Source organism: Rhipicephalus microplus, chromosome 3 (assembly GCF_043290135.1).
Source record: "Rhipicephalus microplus isolate Deutch F79 chromosome 3, USDA_Rmic, whole genome shotgun sequence".
Lineage (NCBI taxonomy): Eukaryota > Metazoa > Arthropoda > Arachnida > Ixodida > Ixodidae > Rhipicephalus > Rhipicephalus microplus.
This window is the reverse complement of record NC_134702.1, coordinates 53,019,335-53,036,547: the sequence shown is the minus strand read 5'-3', so window position 1 is coordinate 53,036,547 and position 17,213 is coordinate 53,019,335. Positions and strand designations below refer to the sequence as shown.

Here is a 17,213-nt window from a genome sequence, read left to right as displayed (position 1 = left end):
ACTATATATTCTCGTCAGAGCGCCATGTAATCCAAAATAGAGCTAACATATCTCTTTAAAGAGTCTAATACACGGCAAGTCGATTTATACTCACTAAAAATGTAAGTCAGACGCCTTTTTTAGCCAATTTTTTTCTGAGGGTGCATATCGGGCCGTTACAGCTCTCCAGAAACCATCGAGCACGCACGCACAAAGGCGAGTGTATTCTGATGTGAAAGTACACACGGGAAAGGTGAGCAGACGAGACAGAATCGTCAGGGCACGCCTAATATGAGTATAAGTGAGGGCATCTTGGTATATAACCAAGGAGTGAAAGTGATTGATTGATATGTGGAGTTTAACGTCCCAAAACCCCCATATGATTATGAGAGACGCCGTAGTGGAGGGCTCCGGAAATTTCGACCACCTGGGGTTCTTTAACGTGCACCCAAATCTGAGCACGCGGGCCTACAACATTTCCGCCTCCATCGGAAATGCAGCCGCCGCAGCCGGCATTCGAACCCGCGACCTGCGGGTCAGCAGCCGAGTACCTTAGCCACTAGACCACCGCGGCGGGGCGAGTGAAAGTGTAGAAGGGGGCGAGGGTGTGGTAGGGCATACCGCTTCTGGCATAGCGTTTCATTCTAAACAGCAACGCACAGTCAGTTTCGCTAAAAAAAAAAAACAAGAACAAAACTGGCCACGCGGGCCTTGAGAGAGATTATGCGATTTCGCGCCGGTCTCTATAGGAAGCAACAGGCCCGCACATCGATGAGTCCCTTTCTTTTTCGCTCCAGTTTCTTCTCGCCATACTTTTCCTCTTCCTCCTCGTTGTGCTCTTCTCCTTTAGTCGTTCACTTTTGCTATACGCCAGCGGTCCGACCCGATAAGATGCGTGGATTCGCATCGGGGCCGAGTTCCTTGATGCCGACTTCAAGGTCGCCGCGTTTTCTTTACTCCTCGCATCGCTGTCCAAAGAGCAAACGAAGAAGAAGAAGAAGAAGAAGAAGAAGAAGAAGAAGAAGAAGAGAGAGAGAGAGAGAGAGAGAGAGAGAGAGAGAGAGAGAGAGAGAGAGAGAGAGAGAGAGAGCACTTCGACAAAGACGTCGCGCTCGGCAACGAACGAAGATGTGTAAGATTGAAAGCGATCTTCGAACGAGGCATTCCAAACTTTCGGCATGTCTCAGCTGCGAAGATCTGCCGTTTTTCTCCGATATGTGGCCTTGACTGGGTGGTGTACTGCTGTTTTTTTTTAACATTATCGCGAAGATGCGCGATAAGCGTTCGCGTAAGTAGCAGCTCAGGCGCCACGTAACCTGCTTCTATATATACTCGTATCTCACCAGCCTTGGAGGCCATGCCTTGTGCGATGCTTTTAGCAGCCCCGCAGACGGGTGCACCTCTCCGAGGCTGTTGAACTTTCGATAACATGGAGTACGGTTTGCCAGCGGTTTCGCGCATAGAAAAGAGAACAGGAGGATGATGGAGCGAGGCGGGACACATAACATTCCCCTCTACATTCCACCCGGACTATGACTCGGTTATTTTTTCTGCATGTGTGCTATTCTGGAACTGCATTGCAGCCTCCACTCTCGTGTGACACTCTGCGCCACATTGCAGGAAGAATTGCAGCAAGCATTGCTGTAATGCTTGATTACAGCAACCATCTTCATAAAATCCTCATTCGAACAAGCAGTGGGACTGCCCTTGCTCGCGGCGTTTATATAGCGTAACTGTAAACGGCTAGCTTCTGGCGGATCGCGTCCGCGTATAGAACGACAGTTTTTCGACGCCACAAGCATCGCGATACTCGGTGCGCTTGTGCTGTTCCTTTTCCCCATTTACCCGCGTTTTTCGAGCATTTCTTATTGAGAATGATGCTCGGTGGTGGCACTTCCCACCAATATCTTTCGCTTCGTTGTCTCGTGACGTAGAGACTGTGCTGGCGCTGCTAACAGCAGTGGCCCTTTGGACTTCCTATGGGAAACGGGGGGTCGTTTTCATCGAAGGGAAAGCAGCAGGAGTGAAAGGAGCGCCAACGTGCACAAAAGCGCGAATGGGCACGAGAACGACGCTTAGCCGGTGGGCAGCACGTGCAGCCGCTCCCGCTGGCTTCCATCTTCCCAGAGGTGGAAGAGCTCTGGTGAATGTTTTAGTTTTGTTCTGTTTTCTTTTTTTATCAAGAGAGCGTAGACCTTACACACCCTTTCGATAACAGTGTACGTGAAGAAGGTGACGATGGCTGCTCGAATTCCACTCGTCCAAGGGGAGACCTTCCTCATATAGCTCACTACCGCATTTATATGTATACAAAGCATTGACAAAATTGGGCTAGATGTCTCGCTGATATAAGAAAAAGGTTTATTACCTGTGTTGGCAAATGTTGATTATCCTCTGTGATAGCAGCAACCTAACATTGCGTTAACTCAACACAAACGATGAGTTTGCCCATACCATTATTTACTGTCTTCTTCACTTCTATACCTATGCGCCACCGTTGGTGGTCTGTCAGGCGACAGTATCAGATAAAGATCTCCAGACCATTTTTTGCAGAAACACATGGGGGCAAACCAGAACCGAAGGTCGATTCTTTTCGTCTTCTCTTTTAACCGTTCTTTCTGCTTACAGCGATTCCTGCTTACAGGCCCCCCGATAGAGTCCATTCGTCGTGCGTAAACAAAAGCGCGCGCTGACGTATAAGAAACTCCGGCGAAATAGACTTGGAGTGACTCCCAAAGTGCACTCGTCCTCTTCCAACGCTGTCATATATTTTTTTTTGGGGCGTTATTATTGTTATACTGTTGCACGGCACCGATGTTGCACGTTTCCGCATCTTTCGGGCCCACTATTGTGGACTCGCACTTTTGCGAAAAAAAAAAGCTCAAAAAGAAAGACACGAAACAACGACTGTCAAGTGAAATCCGCATACGGGGCGAAGAGATGCCCATTCTTGACTGTCGTCAAACCCTGGCCGCTATAGCCGTTATTTCACGCGGGGTTTCGGGGAAAGCTCCGTCGCTGGACAGGCCGTAAATCTTTCCTTTCAAGGGAGCCCGGCTTAAGAACTGCGACAGTCTCAGCGTTGGGAGAGCAAACCGTATATTTTGGATGTCCTACCAGATCCGTGCAGCACCGTGAAAGGCTACAGAGCTGCAGTACCGGCTCATAAAAAGATAAACACGACAAGACAGTCGTACACTAAGTAAGGTTTTTTGAGAGAACATGCGAGTAATCATCTTACGTCGAATATGGAGATCGGGTTGGTTTAGCTACGCAACGCGTTCTCACGACCCAAACGCGTTTTTACACGAAATCCGGTGCCCGGTCAGATGAGCCAGCTTCCGCCACACTGCACCGTATTAGAGGGCTCCTCTATTATGAAAGCGAAGGCTGTCCCTTACGGAGCTCGGCTAATGGACTCTCATTGATCATTACGTTATACATCTTGACTTAAAATAAAAGCGATGTCGCTACACGTAGTAGCTGGATTAGCTATACGCGTGCTTTTTGTGCATGTAGCTCTCGCGGAGTAAAGTTGAATTTAACCGGGCGTGTGTCCTCTGGGGCGTAAGATGGAAATTGCGCCACGCTTATCGCGCAATTTCGTAGTTTAGCGTATACATATTTATCTGGCTGCAAACAGGCGTCACTTCCGTTCACACAATGTAGCCTTGACAACCTTAAGCGTCGAGTCTTGAGATTCGACACGAACACGCGGATTTCCCAGATCGAAATGTGTCGTTGGCAAAAAGTTTAACACTCTGTGGTGCACCTCCTTTTTCGTTCCGGTTTTGTTTCGCAAGTACGTTTCTTAAATTTGAGCTAGTCAGATTACGTGCTTGGTTTGTCCAGGTGCTTGCTAAACGCAAGGTTAGTCCGATAATCTAAGCCAGCAATTGCCCCACCGAGGGCGCACAACTCTATGACACACTGTGACACGCCGGGTTAAGAACGCGTTTAAGAGACGGAATGTTATTGCCTCCTTGGGGGCCTTTAGAAGGTTCAGCGACATTTATACGAGCAAACTAGCATACATACATAAAGCAGTATTTATACCGTCGACGCTTTGTATTGGATAATTGATCGCGTTAGCCGCATAAGCCACATGACACAAGCTGTTTTCAATATACTGGGCAGTCCACTTCGGTGGAACCATAGTTGCGATTCACGGCTGCTCACTCGCAGGTCGCGGGTTCGATTCCGGCAACGGTGGCCGCTTTTCGATGAAGGCTAAATGGTAGAGGCTAGTGTACTGTGTGATGTCAGTGCACGCTAAAGAACACCCAGATGGTCAAAATTTCCGGAACCCTCCCCTACGGCATGTCTTATAATTATAAATTATATCGTGGTTCTGGGACGTAAAACTTCAGATGTGATTATTATTATTATTATTATTATTATTATTATTATTATTATTATTATTATTTTATTCAACTGGGTATCACTACAGTACAAAAAGAATACGTGTTAAACTTTTCGGTTCGTTCTGGCTTACCCCACATAGGAGTTTCTTTGAAGAAACACTCTCTTTTGGGTTACACGAATCTCCGAAAAAAAAGCATAAATGTCTCCTAAGAGAGTTCACGTGTCCCTTTTAAGAGTCATACAAGTGGCAAGCCAGAACTCCCAGAAGAGAGTCAAGTCACTCTTTTTTTTCTCCACAGACTGTAGAGATAAGAGCAGATCTTGCGCTTTCACATGCTCGGGACACTGACGAAGCGACCGTCACTGATGCCGGTGCGTAGTTTCGTATTCCTCCTTAATGTACCGTAAAATTATCAGTCTACCTTGGATCGAAGCGGGTCTGAGTTCCCTCCATCGTCGTCGACGGTCGCACGGTCATGGTCAGTGTTTTCCCAACACCCATGAGTTAAAAGCACCGTGACAAATAGGGTGCTCGAAAAAATAACTATAATAAAGATAAAGATAAGACCACAAATGCGAGGGTGGGTGTTTGAGTGAGAGAAATGCCCGACGAAGGGAGCTGGCAGCTTAGAAGCATCGCGTGCAAGACTTACCCTCCCTCCTTCCCATGTCGATCATTATTTATGACTAATGAACGCCAATCATGTATCTCAACATCACCGAGGGTTAATGCTCTCTTTTGGGGTAATCATCGAAATGCATCGTAAAGTTACTAATTTTTCGTGTGTGGCACGCGTCCACGCTCTGCGAGTGGTAATCAGACACCAGGCTATAGCCGATGCAAGCCCTTCTCTCCCTCTTTTTCTTCCCTCCTCCCTCAAAGAAAGAGCAAGAGCTAAAGAGAGGCGAAGTATGTGGACGGTGATGCGAAGCAACAGAACGAAAAAACCAGACCAATGCGCTTCCCGCCTCTGGGACCGGCCCGAGCGTCGTTATGTTAACGCGAGCAGAAATACCATGGCCTGCCGTCTGGTGGTGGAGAAATGCAAGCGAGCGCCTCGCGTTTTCCTTCTCGCGAAGCTCGCTCGCTGGACGAGATTACACGGTGCAATGCATGCATAAATTCCACATTTCGTTTTAGGAATGTATGGAAACCTTTCTTTTTTTTTCTTTCGCGCAGCTGAGCATAAATCAGTCTGGTTTTTAATTCACCGCCGCATCTTCTTTCGCTGTCTGCCGGTCTTGTTTTACACTGGGGATGTTGAGCAGCGGCACAGGCGGACATGTTTAATGGTGAAAATGCGGCCCTGGGAAAGCGTTTGTGTGGTGTCTGCTGAACATCCTTTAAATATTGGCTATAGGCGCTTCAGTGTATGCGTGCGATAATCTGTGAAGCTTGGAGCTCGTTTGAAAAAGCGAGATTGATTTGGGACGTGGCGAAAACAATGCCAAGTATAGGTAAGTGATTAGATGATCTCAGATGAGTATTGTTGTAGAAGTTCTCCGTTTAGAAATATCGTGCCCGTGTTAAAATGATGCGCAGCAAAAAAACACTCAGCTTATTGCAGCTGAAACTAAGCTATATTATAGATACGTGATGCTATGCATTACTTTACAGATCTTTGAGTAGGCGAAGATTATTGGCCAGACACTGTTTCACTGCCTATTCCTGCTCGATAGCTGCCTGACACAGTCGCATGCAGATAAGCATTAAACAATGCTCGGATATCCACTTGCTCGCTCGCTCATTCACTCACTAACTCCCACGTTATCACCATGTGACTTGTTTAGCATGACTTGAGTCCTCAGCATATTTTCATACCTCCTAATTGACCGTACTCATCCAGGGGTAATGTATTGATCCCTCTTCCTTTCTCAACAAGTATAGCATCTGATACGCTCTTTCACTCAGAGAGTCGAAGACAATGCAATAAGCTATCCTCCAGGATATATGGGTAAGCACACGCATTAAGTATGCCTCCGCTCACGCACCAGCACCACTTCGCTCACACTTTCTCACGGTGTCTCGCTTGCTTGGAAGGATGCCCTTATTGCGTTTCAGTTGTTTACCTTGCCCTCACTACACTTTAGTGCCAGAACGCATGCGCACGCACACACACACACACACACACACACACACACACACACACACACACACACACACACACACACACACACACACAAATATATATATATATATATATATATATATATATATATATATATATATATATATATATATATATATATATATATATATATATATATATATATATATATATATATATATATATATATATATATAGAGAGAGAGAGAGAGAGAGAGAGAGAGAGAGAACAAATGAATGTAACGGATGGTATAAAAAAAAGTCCCTTGTGCAACAATACTCACTGCTCTCGGCCAAGGGTATCAGACAGGCGGCCACCGCTGCAGCCAAAACGAGCGCCACGGGCAACGCCAGTCTCCGGGGAATCGCCTGCGAAAAACAGGAAGCATTGTCAGCGAAAGCTTGTCAACCCCTTTCGTAAATGTAACAAAAAGAAAACGTCTATTTGCGAACACATTCTCCTCACGCTATGTGCTCTTAAATATTACACAGCGACCCATAAAGCATGCATACAGAGAAGTAAACGAGATAGTTATACGCGAAAGAGTAAGGGAACATACAAATGTAACTGTTGGAGCCAGGTGATGAGGTTGTTATGGAAGGCGAATGTAACGCCTTGAAGAAGGAGGGAGAGAGAGAGAGACGCGCGATGTCGTCGTGCAAATGACGTTCGCCATTTCACGGGGCAACCTGAGATGGCGACGGGAGGCAGCCGGCGAAACTGCTAGCGCGGCTGCCGTCCCCGCCGCCAAGAAGGCAAATGCGTTCCCACCCGCATCTGGAGGGCGCCGAGCGCATTTCTACAGGGCGTCTCTTTGTTCTAGCTTTGTTTAGGTCAAGCAAAAAGAAACACGTAACAATTGATGCCCAACAGCGTACAACAACTTGGAACGCCAATCCGCTTTCCGTTCGTATCTCTTTCTTTCTCTGTCTCTCGTTGGGCCGTTTGCTCCTTTTAACACCGAATTCGCCTCGGCTGGCCCGAAACAATTTTCGAAGCGTTCCGGCGTAAGTCTTACGCACGCGCGCACGCGGAAAGTCTTATCTTTTGTGAGTGTGTACCTGCGTGTGTGTTTAACAAAAATGCGGGCATTGTAAATTTTGCAGGGTGATGTTTGGCTTGCGCTTCGCCTACCTAAACGAATCAATGGTATGAATGAATCGAAGAAGCAAAAAAAAAAAAAGAAAATCAGTATGCAGAGGAGAATTCGTTGCGTACTCCACTTCTTTGCTATGTAAGTTTTTCTTTCCATTCGGATAGGAATGTACGTACGTCATATACGCAGTTTTTGTTTTCTACGTTTATAGGTTAATCTATGTTCCCGTGCCAACTGGGAGTGTCGAAATTACTTTGCCTTCCGAAGGGGGGCACCCAGGAATCCTCTCGCATCGGTAAAACAAACTGGTTGTTCTATAGTTTTGGGTAAAAACGTCGTGCCAAATTCATTTTAGTTTTTTTTTGTTAAAGTTCGCAGTTCACCCGTTTCTGGAGCTAAGGCGCTGTATCCAATTTATATTCCGGTTCGACGAAGCGGAAAAGGGGAGGTTGAAATAAAACAGTTTTGAATTACTCCGACAAGCAACGTTTTTTTTGGAAGATTAAAAAAAGTATTAAATTGAAGAATAATCCAAAAAAAAAAGAGAGGGTTGAAAAGAACTACCGCGGGGCTCTTTTCGAAGATCCGATGAGAAGGAACGATGGCCCGTTCCGCCACCTATATACGGCATGCATAAACCCGAAGATATATAGCTTGTATTCATCTAACTTCGTCTGTAATTTGCCCAACGCGTCGTGCGATTGTCGACAGTAATCGTGAATAAACGCGAGAAAAATATGCACGCGAACTCGAGAAGCAAACATAGTGTACGTGGGTGATGAAATAAGAACAAATGGGTGTTTGAAAATTGGTGCGCTGTCTCGACAAATATCGACTTTTTTTGTCATAGCAAGTTTTTTCTTCTGTTCTTTCGCAGAGTGGTTGACTGATTAATTGAGCCCCAAGTCTCAACGTAACGCCCGATACCTGTGGCAGGTTTGACGAGCGATTTCTCCACTGCGGGTGCCGCCGAGAATAGTTGAAATAGCGTTCATGCATGCACGGGGAACCGTGCTGCATATAATTAAAAGTGCACAGTCGTTCGTGTTCGCTTTTGCAGCGGAGCTGCTGTTTTGCTTGCTGGTTACTTGACTTGCAAATGGTACGCAGCGGGATATTACCCAATAATTAATTTTGACCTCGTAGAATTATTTTAATGGTCGCTGCTTTGGAGCTTTCTTTCTTTCTTTCTTTCTTTCTTTCTTTCTTTCTTTCTTTCTTTCTTTCTTTCTTTCTTTCTTTCTTTCTTTCTTTCTTTCTTTCTTTCTTTCTTTCTTTCTTTCTTTCTTTCTTTCTTTCTTTCTTTCTTTCTTTCTTTCTTTCTTTCTTTATGTGCACACGATAACTGTAAAGCACGTTTTCACAAAGCCGCGTGGCTGCCACATCGCTGTTTTTGTGACACAATTTGTTTTTTTTTTACGGCAACACACGCGGCCAAATTTGAGTTTTTTTTTCCCCCTCTGTAGAATCTAGACTGGACGGAGAGAAAGTTCGACATAGCATAGCGAGTTCGTTTTGCCTCTTCTCAATCTTCACGTGTAAAAAAAACGCAAATTATTTATGATGAAGACGCCATAGCGAGTGCTTACCCTATTCACAGCTCTCGTGTCACTGGTTTTCAGCACAAGCACGTGACATAACGAAGATTTCGCCAACAACTTTAAACCAACGTAGTCTTACCAATTTCGCGTTGACGAGTGCTATTTCTCTTTCCTTTTTTTTTGTATAAACCTGTTTATCTCCTCAAAACGTGGTACTTTCGATTCTATTTAGCCGATCCTCTAAGTTTTCCGTGTAATTTCACACACAAAATTCTCAGACCATCCACACGGACACACAAAACGTTGCCACAGCCCATCGGCACACACATTTCTATAGAAGCGCGAACCAAAGTGAAATGGGCAAAGTTTACACTGTAAAAAAGAAGAAAAAAAGGAGCAAGAATGAAGACCTCGCGCTTAGCTCTCGTGCCTGAAAAGAGAAACCGCACGGCTATTTGCAAAGAGACAGCAGTAGGACTAGAAATTATGCGAGCGTAACGACTGGAAAAGTGTTAATGAGGCGTACGAAGTGCTAGAGAAATCACCTCGTTTGCTGATGTGCCCGCAGAAAGCGGGGCGAATGCGCCGCTTGGTCGTTGCGGTGAAATAACGCTTTGAGAGGCTTTTGGCAGAAGCGTTGAAATGGGTCGTGTGCTGCGTTGTATACAGCATTGTTCACCCGCGTGAATTTTCACGTGACATTGTATATTTTGCATGTCGGTCTTTGAGATAACTGAACCGCAATGAAAAAGCAAAGGAAAATAAAGGACCGCATGAGAACGCATGAGCCGGTACGTGTTTACGCTCGTTGGTGACGTGAAACGTGTGCAAGATTGTAACGTGAATTTGTAATAACAACGATCCCGCTGTATCTGTCTAATTATAGCGACAATGCGTCTGCTTCCGCAGACGGTGACAATTGCGCAAAAGATAATGTAAACGAGAAAATTTGTGTAGTGGTATTTGGAAAGAACAATCTTTAAAACACGTTGCTCGCTTCAGTCACTGAACTTCTAAGCCAAACACTGAAGAATTCGTGAAGTGACAGAGGAGGGGATGTGCCTATATCTGCACACAGTATCCTCTGTCACACTTAGACAATTTAATGAGAGCGATTGAAGAAACAACTCGCAGAAAATGGGAATCAAACACAAGACCGCCGTAGTGACTGCAACAGCAGTCATAAAGTCATGCTGTGACTGCAGCAGTGCTCGAATACGTTTGACCGCAGTAGCAGTCATACATACAATGCGCAATGTTAACCGTTACAAACAATGAAGGACACATAACAGCTGTTTAGGAGGAAACTTTTCGCTCGTATATTCGGCCACTGTGGAGTGGAATCGTAGCGACCTATAGAGTCAGCTGTATAGGCACCCAGGGTGCGCTGACTATCCATCCACTGATGCCATAGGAACAGGCCTGAGAAGGATGGGATTCCGTTCACGTAACCTCCGTGCGCACACGCATCAGTGTCACGTGGCTGCGCATGCGCACTCTGAGACACGTGACACGGACCTCCGAGCAGAAAGAAGTGGCGCACACTCTGCACTCCGAATAGGAAGAGCGAGGCCTTCCTTTCGCGTGCGCGCACTCGATCATCCGCCGTTTCTCACCGTATCTACTGGCACCATCTCACCAAGGACGACACGGTCGCCTGGCTCCGGGCATCGTTTCTCCGCTCTTCTTCGTCTTCTCTGTACGCTCGGGACACTTTCTTTTCTCTACAACGTCTCATTCGTTCTCCCTCTTCATCGTCATCCGTACGGCGTGATAGCGAGGGGTAGAGTGGAGGGATAGGAGGTTGAGACGCGAGACGACAATAGGGCCCTTCGCGTTGTCACACATACTGAATGACCGTCTGGACCGCCGACGCACGGCTCTACCGGATTGCCCATCGCCAGGCCACTTTGCGGAACCGTGCCCAGAGAAAAGAGGTGGGGGCGCGTGGACAACGGTGTGTGCGGAGACAATCGAAAGAACGCGACGGTAAGAGAGAGAGAGAAGGAGACATATAGACAGGAGGAGAGGCTCATTGGAGCCTCGCGAAATTCGATACTGATCATCCTGCCCGTCTTGGTGCCTGCAGCGTTTGCGTGTGTGTTTCGATGAGGACCACAGTGTGTGTGTGTGTGTGTGTGTGTGTGTGTGTGTGTGTGTGTGTGTGTGTGTGTGTGTGTGTGTGTGTGTGTGTGTGTGTGTGTGTGTGTGTGTGTGTGTGTGTGTGTATACGTGCGTATACCATATATGCCATTGTGGCCTTGCTCGGGGAGACGTCGTCCCCGCAATGGATGATGGTGACGAGGAACCGGAAGAAAGAGAGGAAACGGAAGCAGCTTCCTGTTCGCTTGACCATTAGCTGTATGTGGTCCACGAATGGCATTATATAGTGTGGTCACGTGCCCTATCCATCCTTGAGTGTGCGCACTTCAGATCACTGGCTCTATAGTTTGCGGCTGGGTGTGATAATGGCAATGCAAACAAGAAAGAGTTTCTGCGCTTGCCCCACGGAGGAATCTGTTGTTCTCGATAGCATACGATAAAGCTGCCGCAGACTTGGGGCCGCCGTATTCTCGACGAATCGCTTTCTGGAGATGGTCGCACTTTCGGTGCGCCTTCATAGGCTAGGACATCAAAAGGACTTCCGCGGCTCCATGTGAAGCGACGCGCCCTGACCATCACGTCAGACAAGAATGGAAACGTCGTCGGAGGTGATCGATGTGAAACGATCGAGGCTGTCGTCTCGAACGTTGGAGGAAATATACTGATATGGTTACGCTTTCGGATCGCAACGTTACTGCACTGTTTCTTTGCATCAATGCCCGAGTAGAACAACACAACAGGGACATGGTTTTTCTGGAAACATTCAAATGGAAGCAGATCAAGATGAGCAAAGGGCAAAATGTAACAAGGCGAGACACGCATCCCGCCTTGTTGGCGTTGAGCTCGTTAGATTGAGTATGGACCAAGTCATTGAGCCTTTTGGTGCGCGTATTAGCATGTACGCGCACCAAATAGTCGGCCATTATATATATATATACTCGGCCACTCGGCCTGGTTGTGAGTGCTCTACCTATTTTGACACGCCACCAACTCCTTCCAATGGTGGATATCTCGGTACGGCAAAGAAGTGAATTGGCAAAAAAAGTAATGAAAAAAAGTTCGTTACATTCAAAATGAATACAAAGTCCGGATAACGTATGACATCGTATGACGTGACAGAGTCATGACGAACCTAAAAGCAAGTCCGAGTGCACCGTATACTGCTAATTGCATGCATAGGTGAAGACAAGTGCTTCGCATGCGCAAATAGCCCACTAAGTATGATACATCACTGGCGAAAAGAGAAACGCCATATGGGGTGATTAGTTCATAAGACTATAGGTATCAATATAGGTGATTTAATCGTTCAGCGAAACCATTCTTTTCGCAACGGCAATGTCAAGATGGATTCAAGTTAACTGTGCTTGTTGAACTTAGCAAAACAATACTTGATGTAACGCTCTCGCATGAAGTGCGACCGGTCGATCCTTAAGGCAGCGAGAAGAACATTTACACTCCATCAGTTCCAGTGATCCTACTATCTATCGAATGTAACTTAAAAAATTAGAATGAAAAACCTGTCACTCTGCTAAATAAAATTTGACGCGCCATCACGTTCCTGTCGGAGACGGTACTAGCACCATAAAACGTTACGACTCTCGGAGTTTAAAGATCGCGAAGCTCGTGGTCAGTGAAGTAAGAGACGAATATAATGCCATTTTCAAGGACAAATCACGGAAGCAGGCGCTCAACATGAAGATCCCCGGGGGGCGCAAGAAACGTCACATCTTTTCGCATCCTTAACGCTGTTCGCATGCATTCAATCATGTCACTTGCTTCGGGGGCGCGGGACATCCAACGGCGTGAATATAACTCGAGTGTATACGTAGGAGTGGTCGTCCATGTAGTCCCATTGCCTTTAGATGTTGCACTCGGCATTATGATGTATACAAAACAGCCCCCCTTCACACTGCAGCAGAAAAAAAAATCCCTCTTGTCTACGGCTTACATTCGAACTCGGCGATGGACGTACAAGGCACCATAAATATTGAGTCCGCCTCCTTACACGGAGTGTACTCAGAGCCCGTCCGTCCAAACGCTGCAGGTCAGACTTTTCTCATATCCCCCCCCCCCCGCCTTTTAGGGGGAGCCTTTACGGCCATCGACGGCGGCGATGTTCGGCAAACGCACTGAACTCAGTTGTGCACCGGAAACAGCTATTACCGAGTATAGTGGCCAACGACAATGCGCCGCTTCCCGAATCGGTACGAACAAATAACAAACAAAACAATTTTATTTATTTTCTCTTGGATGTCGGAAGAAATCCACGTTCCTCGCGCTCAACGGCACTTTGGGCGAATGGAACGACGACGTTCCGAGACCAAAGACAAGAAACAAACAACTAACCAAACGAACAAGCAATAACGTGCAGAAACTGATGAACTGCACTTAAACGCATTTTCATACAAAACGCGAGGTACGTGACTTGGTTCTCTTGCTACTTTGCCTTCCTTCTTTACTTCCGTCCTCCCCAATTCTCCCACATATCTTTCCTCTTCCCTTCAAAACTGCTTTGCGGAAGTGCGGGATCAAAGGGGCGAAGAGAAAAAGGTTATTGCCCTAAAGGACGTGGAGAATTTTAAAAATTTTCCCCAAAGCGGTCCACTCTTCCTTCACGTGCCTTTCTTCTATGTTTACCACAGAAGAGCTCCCGCTGGAGATCTTCCGGAAAACATATAAATTAGTTTCTTGTTTTACTTGTTGAAGGGGGCTACATAAGGGGGCGTCGTGGTGGCGGGCGGGCGGGGCCCATTCTCGACGGACCGTTTTGGGGATGATGAATATCCGGTCTCCACCGCGGGGTATAAAGGCTAAGAGAACTTACATATATGGCGCTGTGGGAGACGCCGCGCGACCTTTAGCGCTTAAGGACTCCTCCTTTATATACCCTTCTTCTTAAACTCTTATTCTTGCACGCTTTATAATACAAAACGACTAAAAATGAGCAAGCTGATTTTTTATACCTCGTTCGACGAAGTTTAACGAAAGCGCGAAGCCTTGTGTGTTTTGTGAGCTTAATGGCAAACTTCCCTTGGCACGTTTTCTAAACGAGAACACGAAAGACTCGCAATACACTGTAGAACTTCTTTAAGGAGCTTCCAATGGCAACCCAGGAACACGCATTGTTACGAAGAAACGTGCCTTCTGAAAACTCTCACACATTCAACACTCTCAGTTGGCTCTCAGCTGTATAACTTTTTAATGAAGCATATGTGAAGCGAGGCTATAGCTGCGAATACCGAGATCATTCGTGAAAGACGTCAAACCTAACAAAAACTTGCACACTCGGTTATGCAATCGCATCAGACAACTTCAAACACTCGAGCCATATTCTTTGTCTGCACGATCATCAACTCCTGCTTCTCCACCGATAACGATAGCTAAACGGTCGATAGCTGATTGACATCAGCTATCGACCATTTCGTTGTCACGCCAGCTTTCGACGCTACGGAAAGTGTTTAAAAGTAGCAACACACTTTAAAACCAAAATAAAACAACAAAATCACTCGATCGCGTCGCACTCGATGCGATCTTGATGGGCCACTCTCAGCACTTGAAAGAGAATGCGCAGCTGGTGTTTCATGCACCCTTGATTCTCGCTAGTGCTTTTATTAACCACGCATAAAGAATAAAACAAAATGTAGAATGAAGCATGCGCTATATAAGGCTATAAAACAGCGAGAAAGAGGGAATATTCACGCGATGTATATGCTCAGGGCGTACAGCAGTGACTGAAGCTACCGCCCATAGAAAGTGACAAAGCGGGCTATCTATTATTATGCCGATGGCGCGAGAGATAAGAAAACGGGGCGATGGCAAAAGCTACTGCCACGTCCCTCTGGGAACAGTGGGGCTGGCCAAGTCTTTTTGATGCTCCTTTTGTTCTCCGTTAAATGAAGTGAGCTATAACAAAAGAACAAGAGAGAGTGCTTTTGAACTCATTAAGCAATGATTTTCAGGGAAATACAACAAAAAAGAAAATAAAGAAAGAAATGACAGACAAAAGAAAGAAAGGAAGAAGGGAAGAACTAAGTATAGACGTCAAGTTGGAGCAGTTGAAGAGAATATAGACAAGAACATAAAGAGGAAGTTTACAAAACTTCAATTTTCTTTATCGCTCACAGGAGCGTTATAAACGTGTGTCCATGCAGGGAAATTTCGCAACAAAGACAAGTTCTCGAAGCACCACGAGGCGGCGCGCACGCCCGGCGCCAACGTCGAGAAATCGCGCACAACGCATCGATCTTGTATAGCTGCATGCCCTTTTTTTTCCCCTTCTTCTTCTTCTCCAGATCAAAAGAGAGAACGCAAAGCGACATGGCGATTGATGACACGTCCAGAAAGGAACAAACGCGCAAGCAAACAAAACAAGTGACCACCCCGCAGCTCCGTCCAGTCGCCCGCGACGGCCGTTTTGTCCGAGCACGGAAACGTTTTGAACGGTTTCGTGGGCCTCTCTCGCATTTTGGCGGAGAAGCCGAGCTGGACGCGTGGCGGTGAAATTGATCGCTCCGGTTCGGCTGTTACTTAACATTCCCTCACACTGGGGGAGCTTCGAAAGACCGCGCGAAGGTGCGGATCCTCCAGAGTGTGTACCACTTTTGGATATTGGGCATCGAAATCGGCTTAACGTACGAACTGTTACTTGAATAAACGGAAATATAGAAATGAAGGTATGGCGGAGAAAAGAATCAGTGAGTGAGGGTTGTTGAATAAAAAATGTGAAAGGATAAAAACCTTAAAAAAAGAGGTTTTGACAAACGCGGCTCGGTCATCGTGAGCTTTATACAACGAGACGGGCAGACGGGAGGCGCATTTCCACGAAATGAATGGCTCGAAAAGATTTTTCAAGTCATACGCAGGACTTGTTAGGAAGATTGCAGACATACTTTGTCTTGCTCTTCTTCTCGGCTTAGCAACACAGAGAGAGCGAGATCGGGAAATAAACAAAAATAATAAAATTTTACGGGTCGTCACGACAGGAACGATGTTTGTCAAAAAGTTTCGCAAAACGAAAGTTCCGAGTTAGCCTTCCATTTCTGAAAAAAAAAGTAGGTTTCGACGCCTTTTTAAAAAAAATTTAAATGTCTATATTACTTTGCTTGCTTAACAATCACTCGTTTCACGGACCAAAATTGAAGCGAAAAAAAAAAATTGCGTAGGCGCAATAAAAGCACGGGCAAAAAGGACAGGGAAGAGAATTCGTAAAAAAAGAATCAAATGGGTTGAAACTTCTGATGCGATTCTCGGATGAGGCCAAAATAAATATGGTCGAAACACAGCTAGCCCAAGGCGAAAAATACGGGATTGATTAGCATATGTAGATCATTGAGCTGAAGCCAATGATGCTTAAAATCTGCCAATGAGCAATTAGCAAAGTCAGCGAACGGCAAAAGAGTTTGCGAGTCTATACACAACTTACGAGTATACTTATCTGTACAAGTTCTGAGACATTTCTTTAGTAAAAATGGGCGGAATATCGAGCATCCCCTTCAAAAGTATACAACGCGTTGGCGTGATTGGGCTTTTTTGCATCGCCGTATTAATCACTATAGCCTTCGTATAGGCTGACAAAATTCTGTCTTTCAGTAAATAGCTTCGTCTTTGTGTCTATGTCAGGAATGCCGACTGAAAGTACAGGTGCGAAGGGTCCACTACGCCATGACTCGTCCTTTTGCGAATGGGCTAAGTATACCATCTACGCATTCGCAATTAAAGAGCCACCGGCAGCTGCGCAGTTGCCCACTCTGTTCATTCTATTGCTGATAATGACGATTAAGTATCGTGAGCACTTTGCTACGTGTATAAGCCTGTAACCCACCCACTCTTCGAGCAAGTCTTATACCTTGCCACCTGGTGCAAGTCTACGCTTATGCCACGTAATATTACATGCGTAAGACTTCTTGCACTATACATATACGTGAAATTCACATTCTTGTTTTTTCACATTCACATTCTTGTCACAGCCTCAAGCACTGGCCTAAGCAATCGTCAGAGTACCTGCTTGCCACGCAGAATGC

General features: G+C 46.0%; 1 protein-coding gene and 1 long non-coding RNA gene across 2 annotated transcripts in view; one reads left to right on the top strand and one right to left on the bottom strand.

The window, feature by feature from the left end:
- Positions 1-17,213, top strand: part of LOC142803733 (uncharacterized) — a 256,809-nt gene that overhangs the window by 7,693 nt on the left and 231,903 nt on the right. The gene's annotated exons all lie outside the window — the stretch shown is intronic.
- The window catches only part of LOC119174485 (uncharacterized), a 91,551-nt gene that overhangs the window by 45,908 nt on the left and 28,430 nt on the right, over positions 1-17,213 (bottom strand). Inside the window, exon 2 of the mRNA XM_037425415.2 lies at positions 6,737-6,821. Coding sequence (XP_037281312.2) covers positions 6,737-6,821 — 85 coding nt within the window. The remainder of the gene's footprint in view (positions 1-6,736; positions 6,822-17,213) is intronic.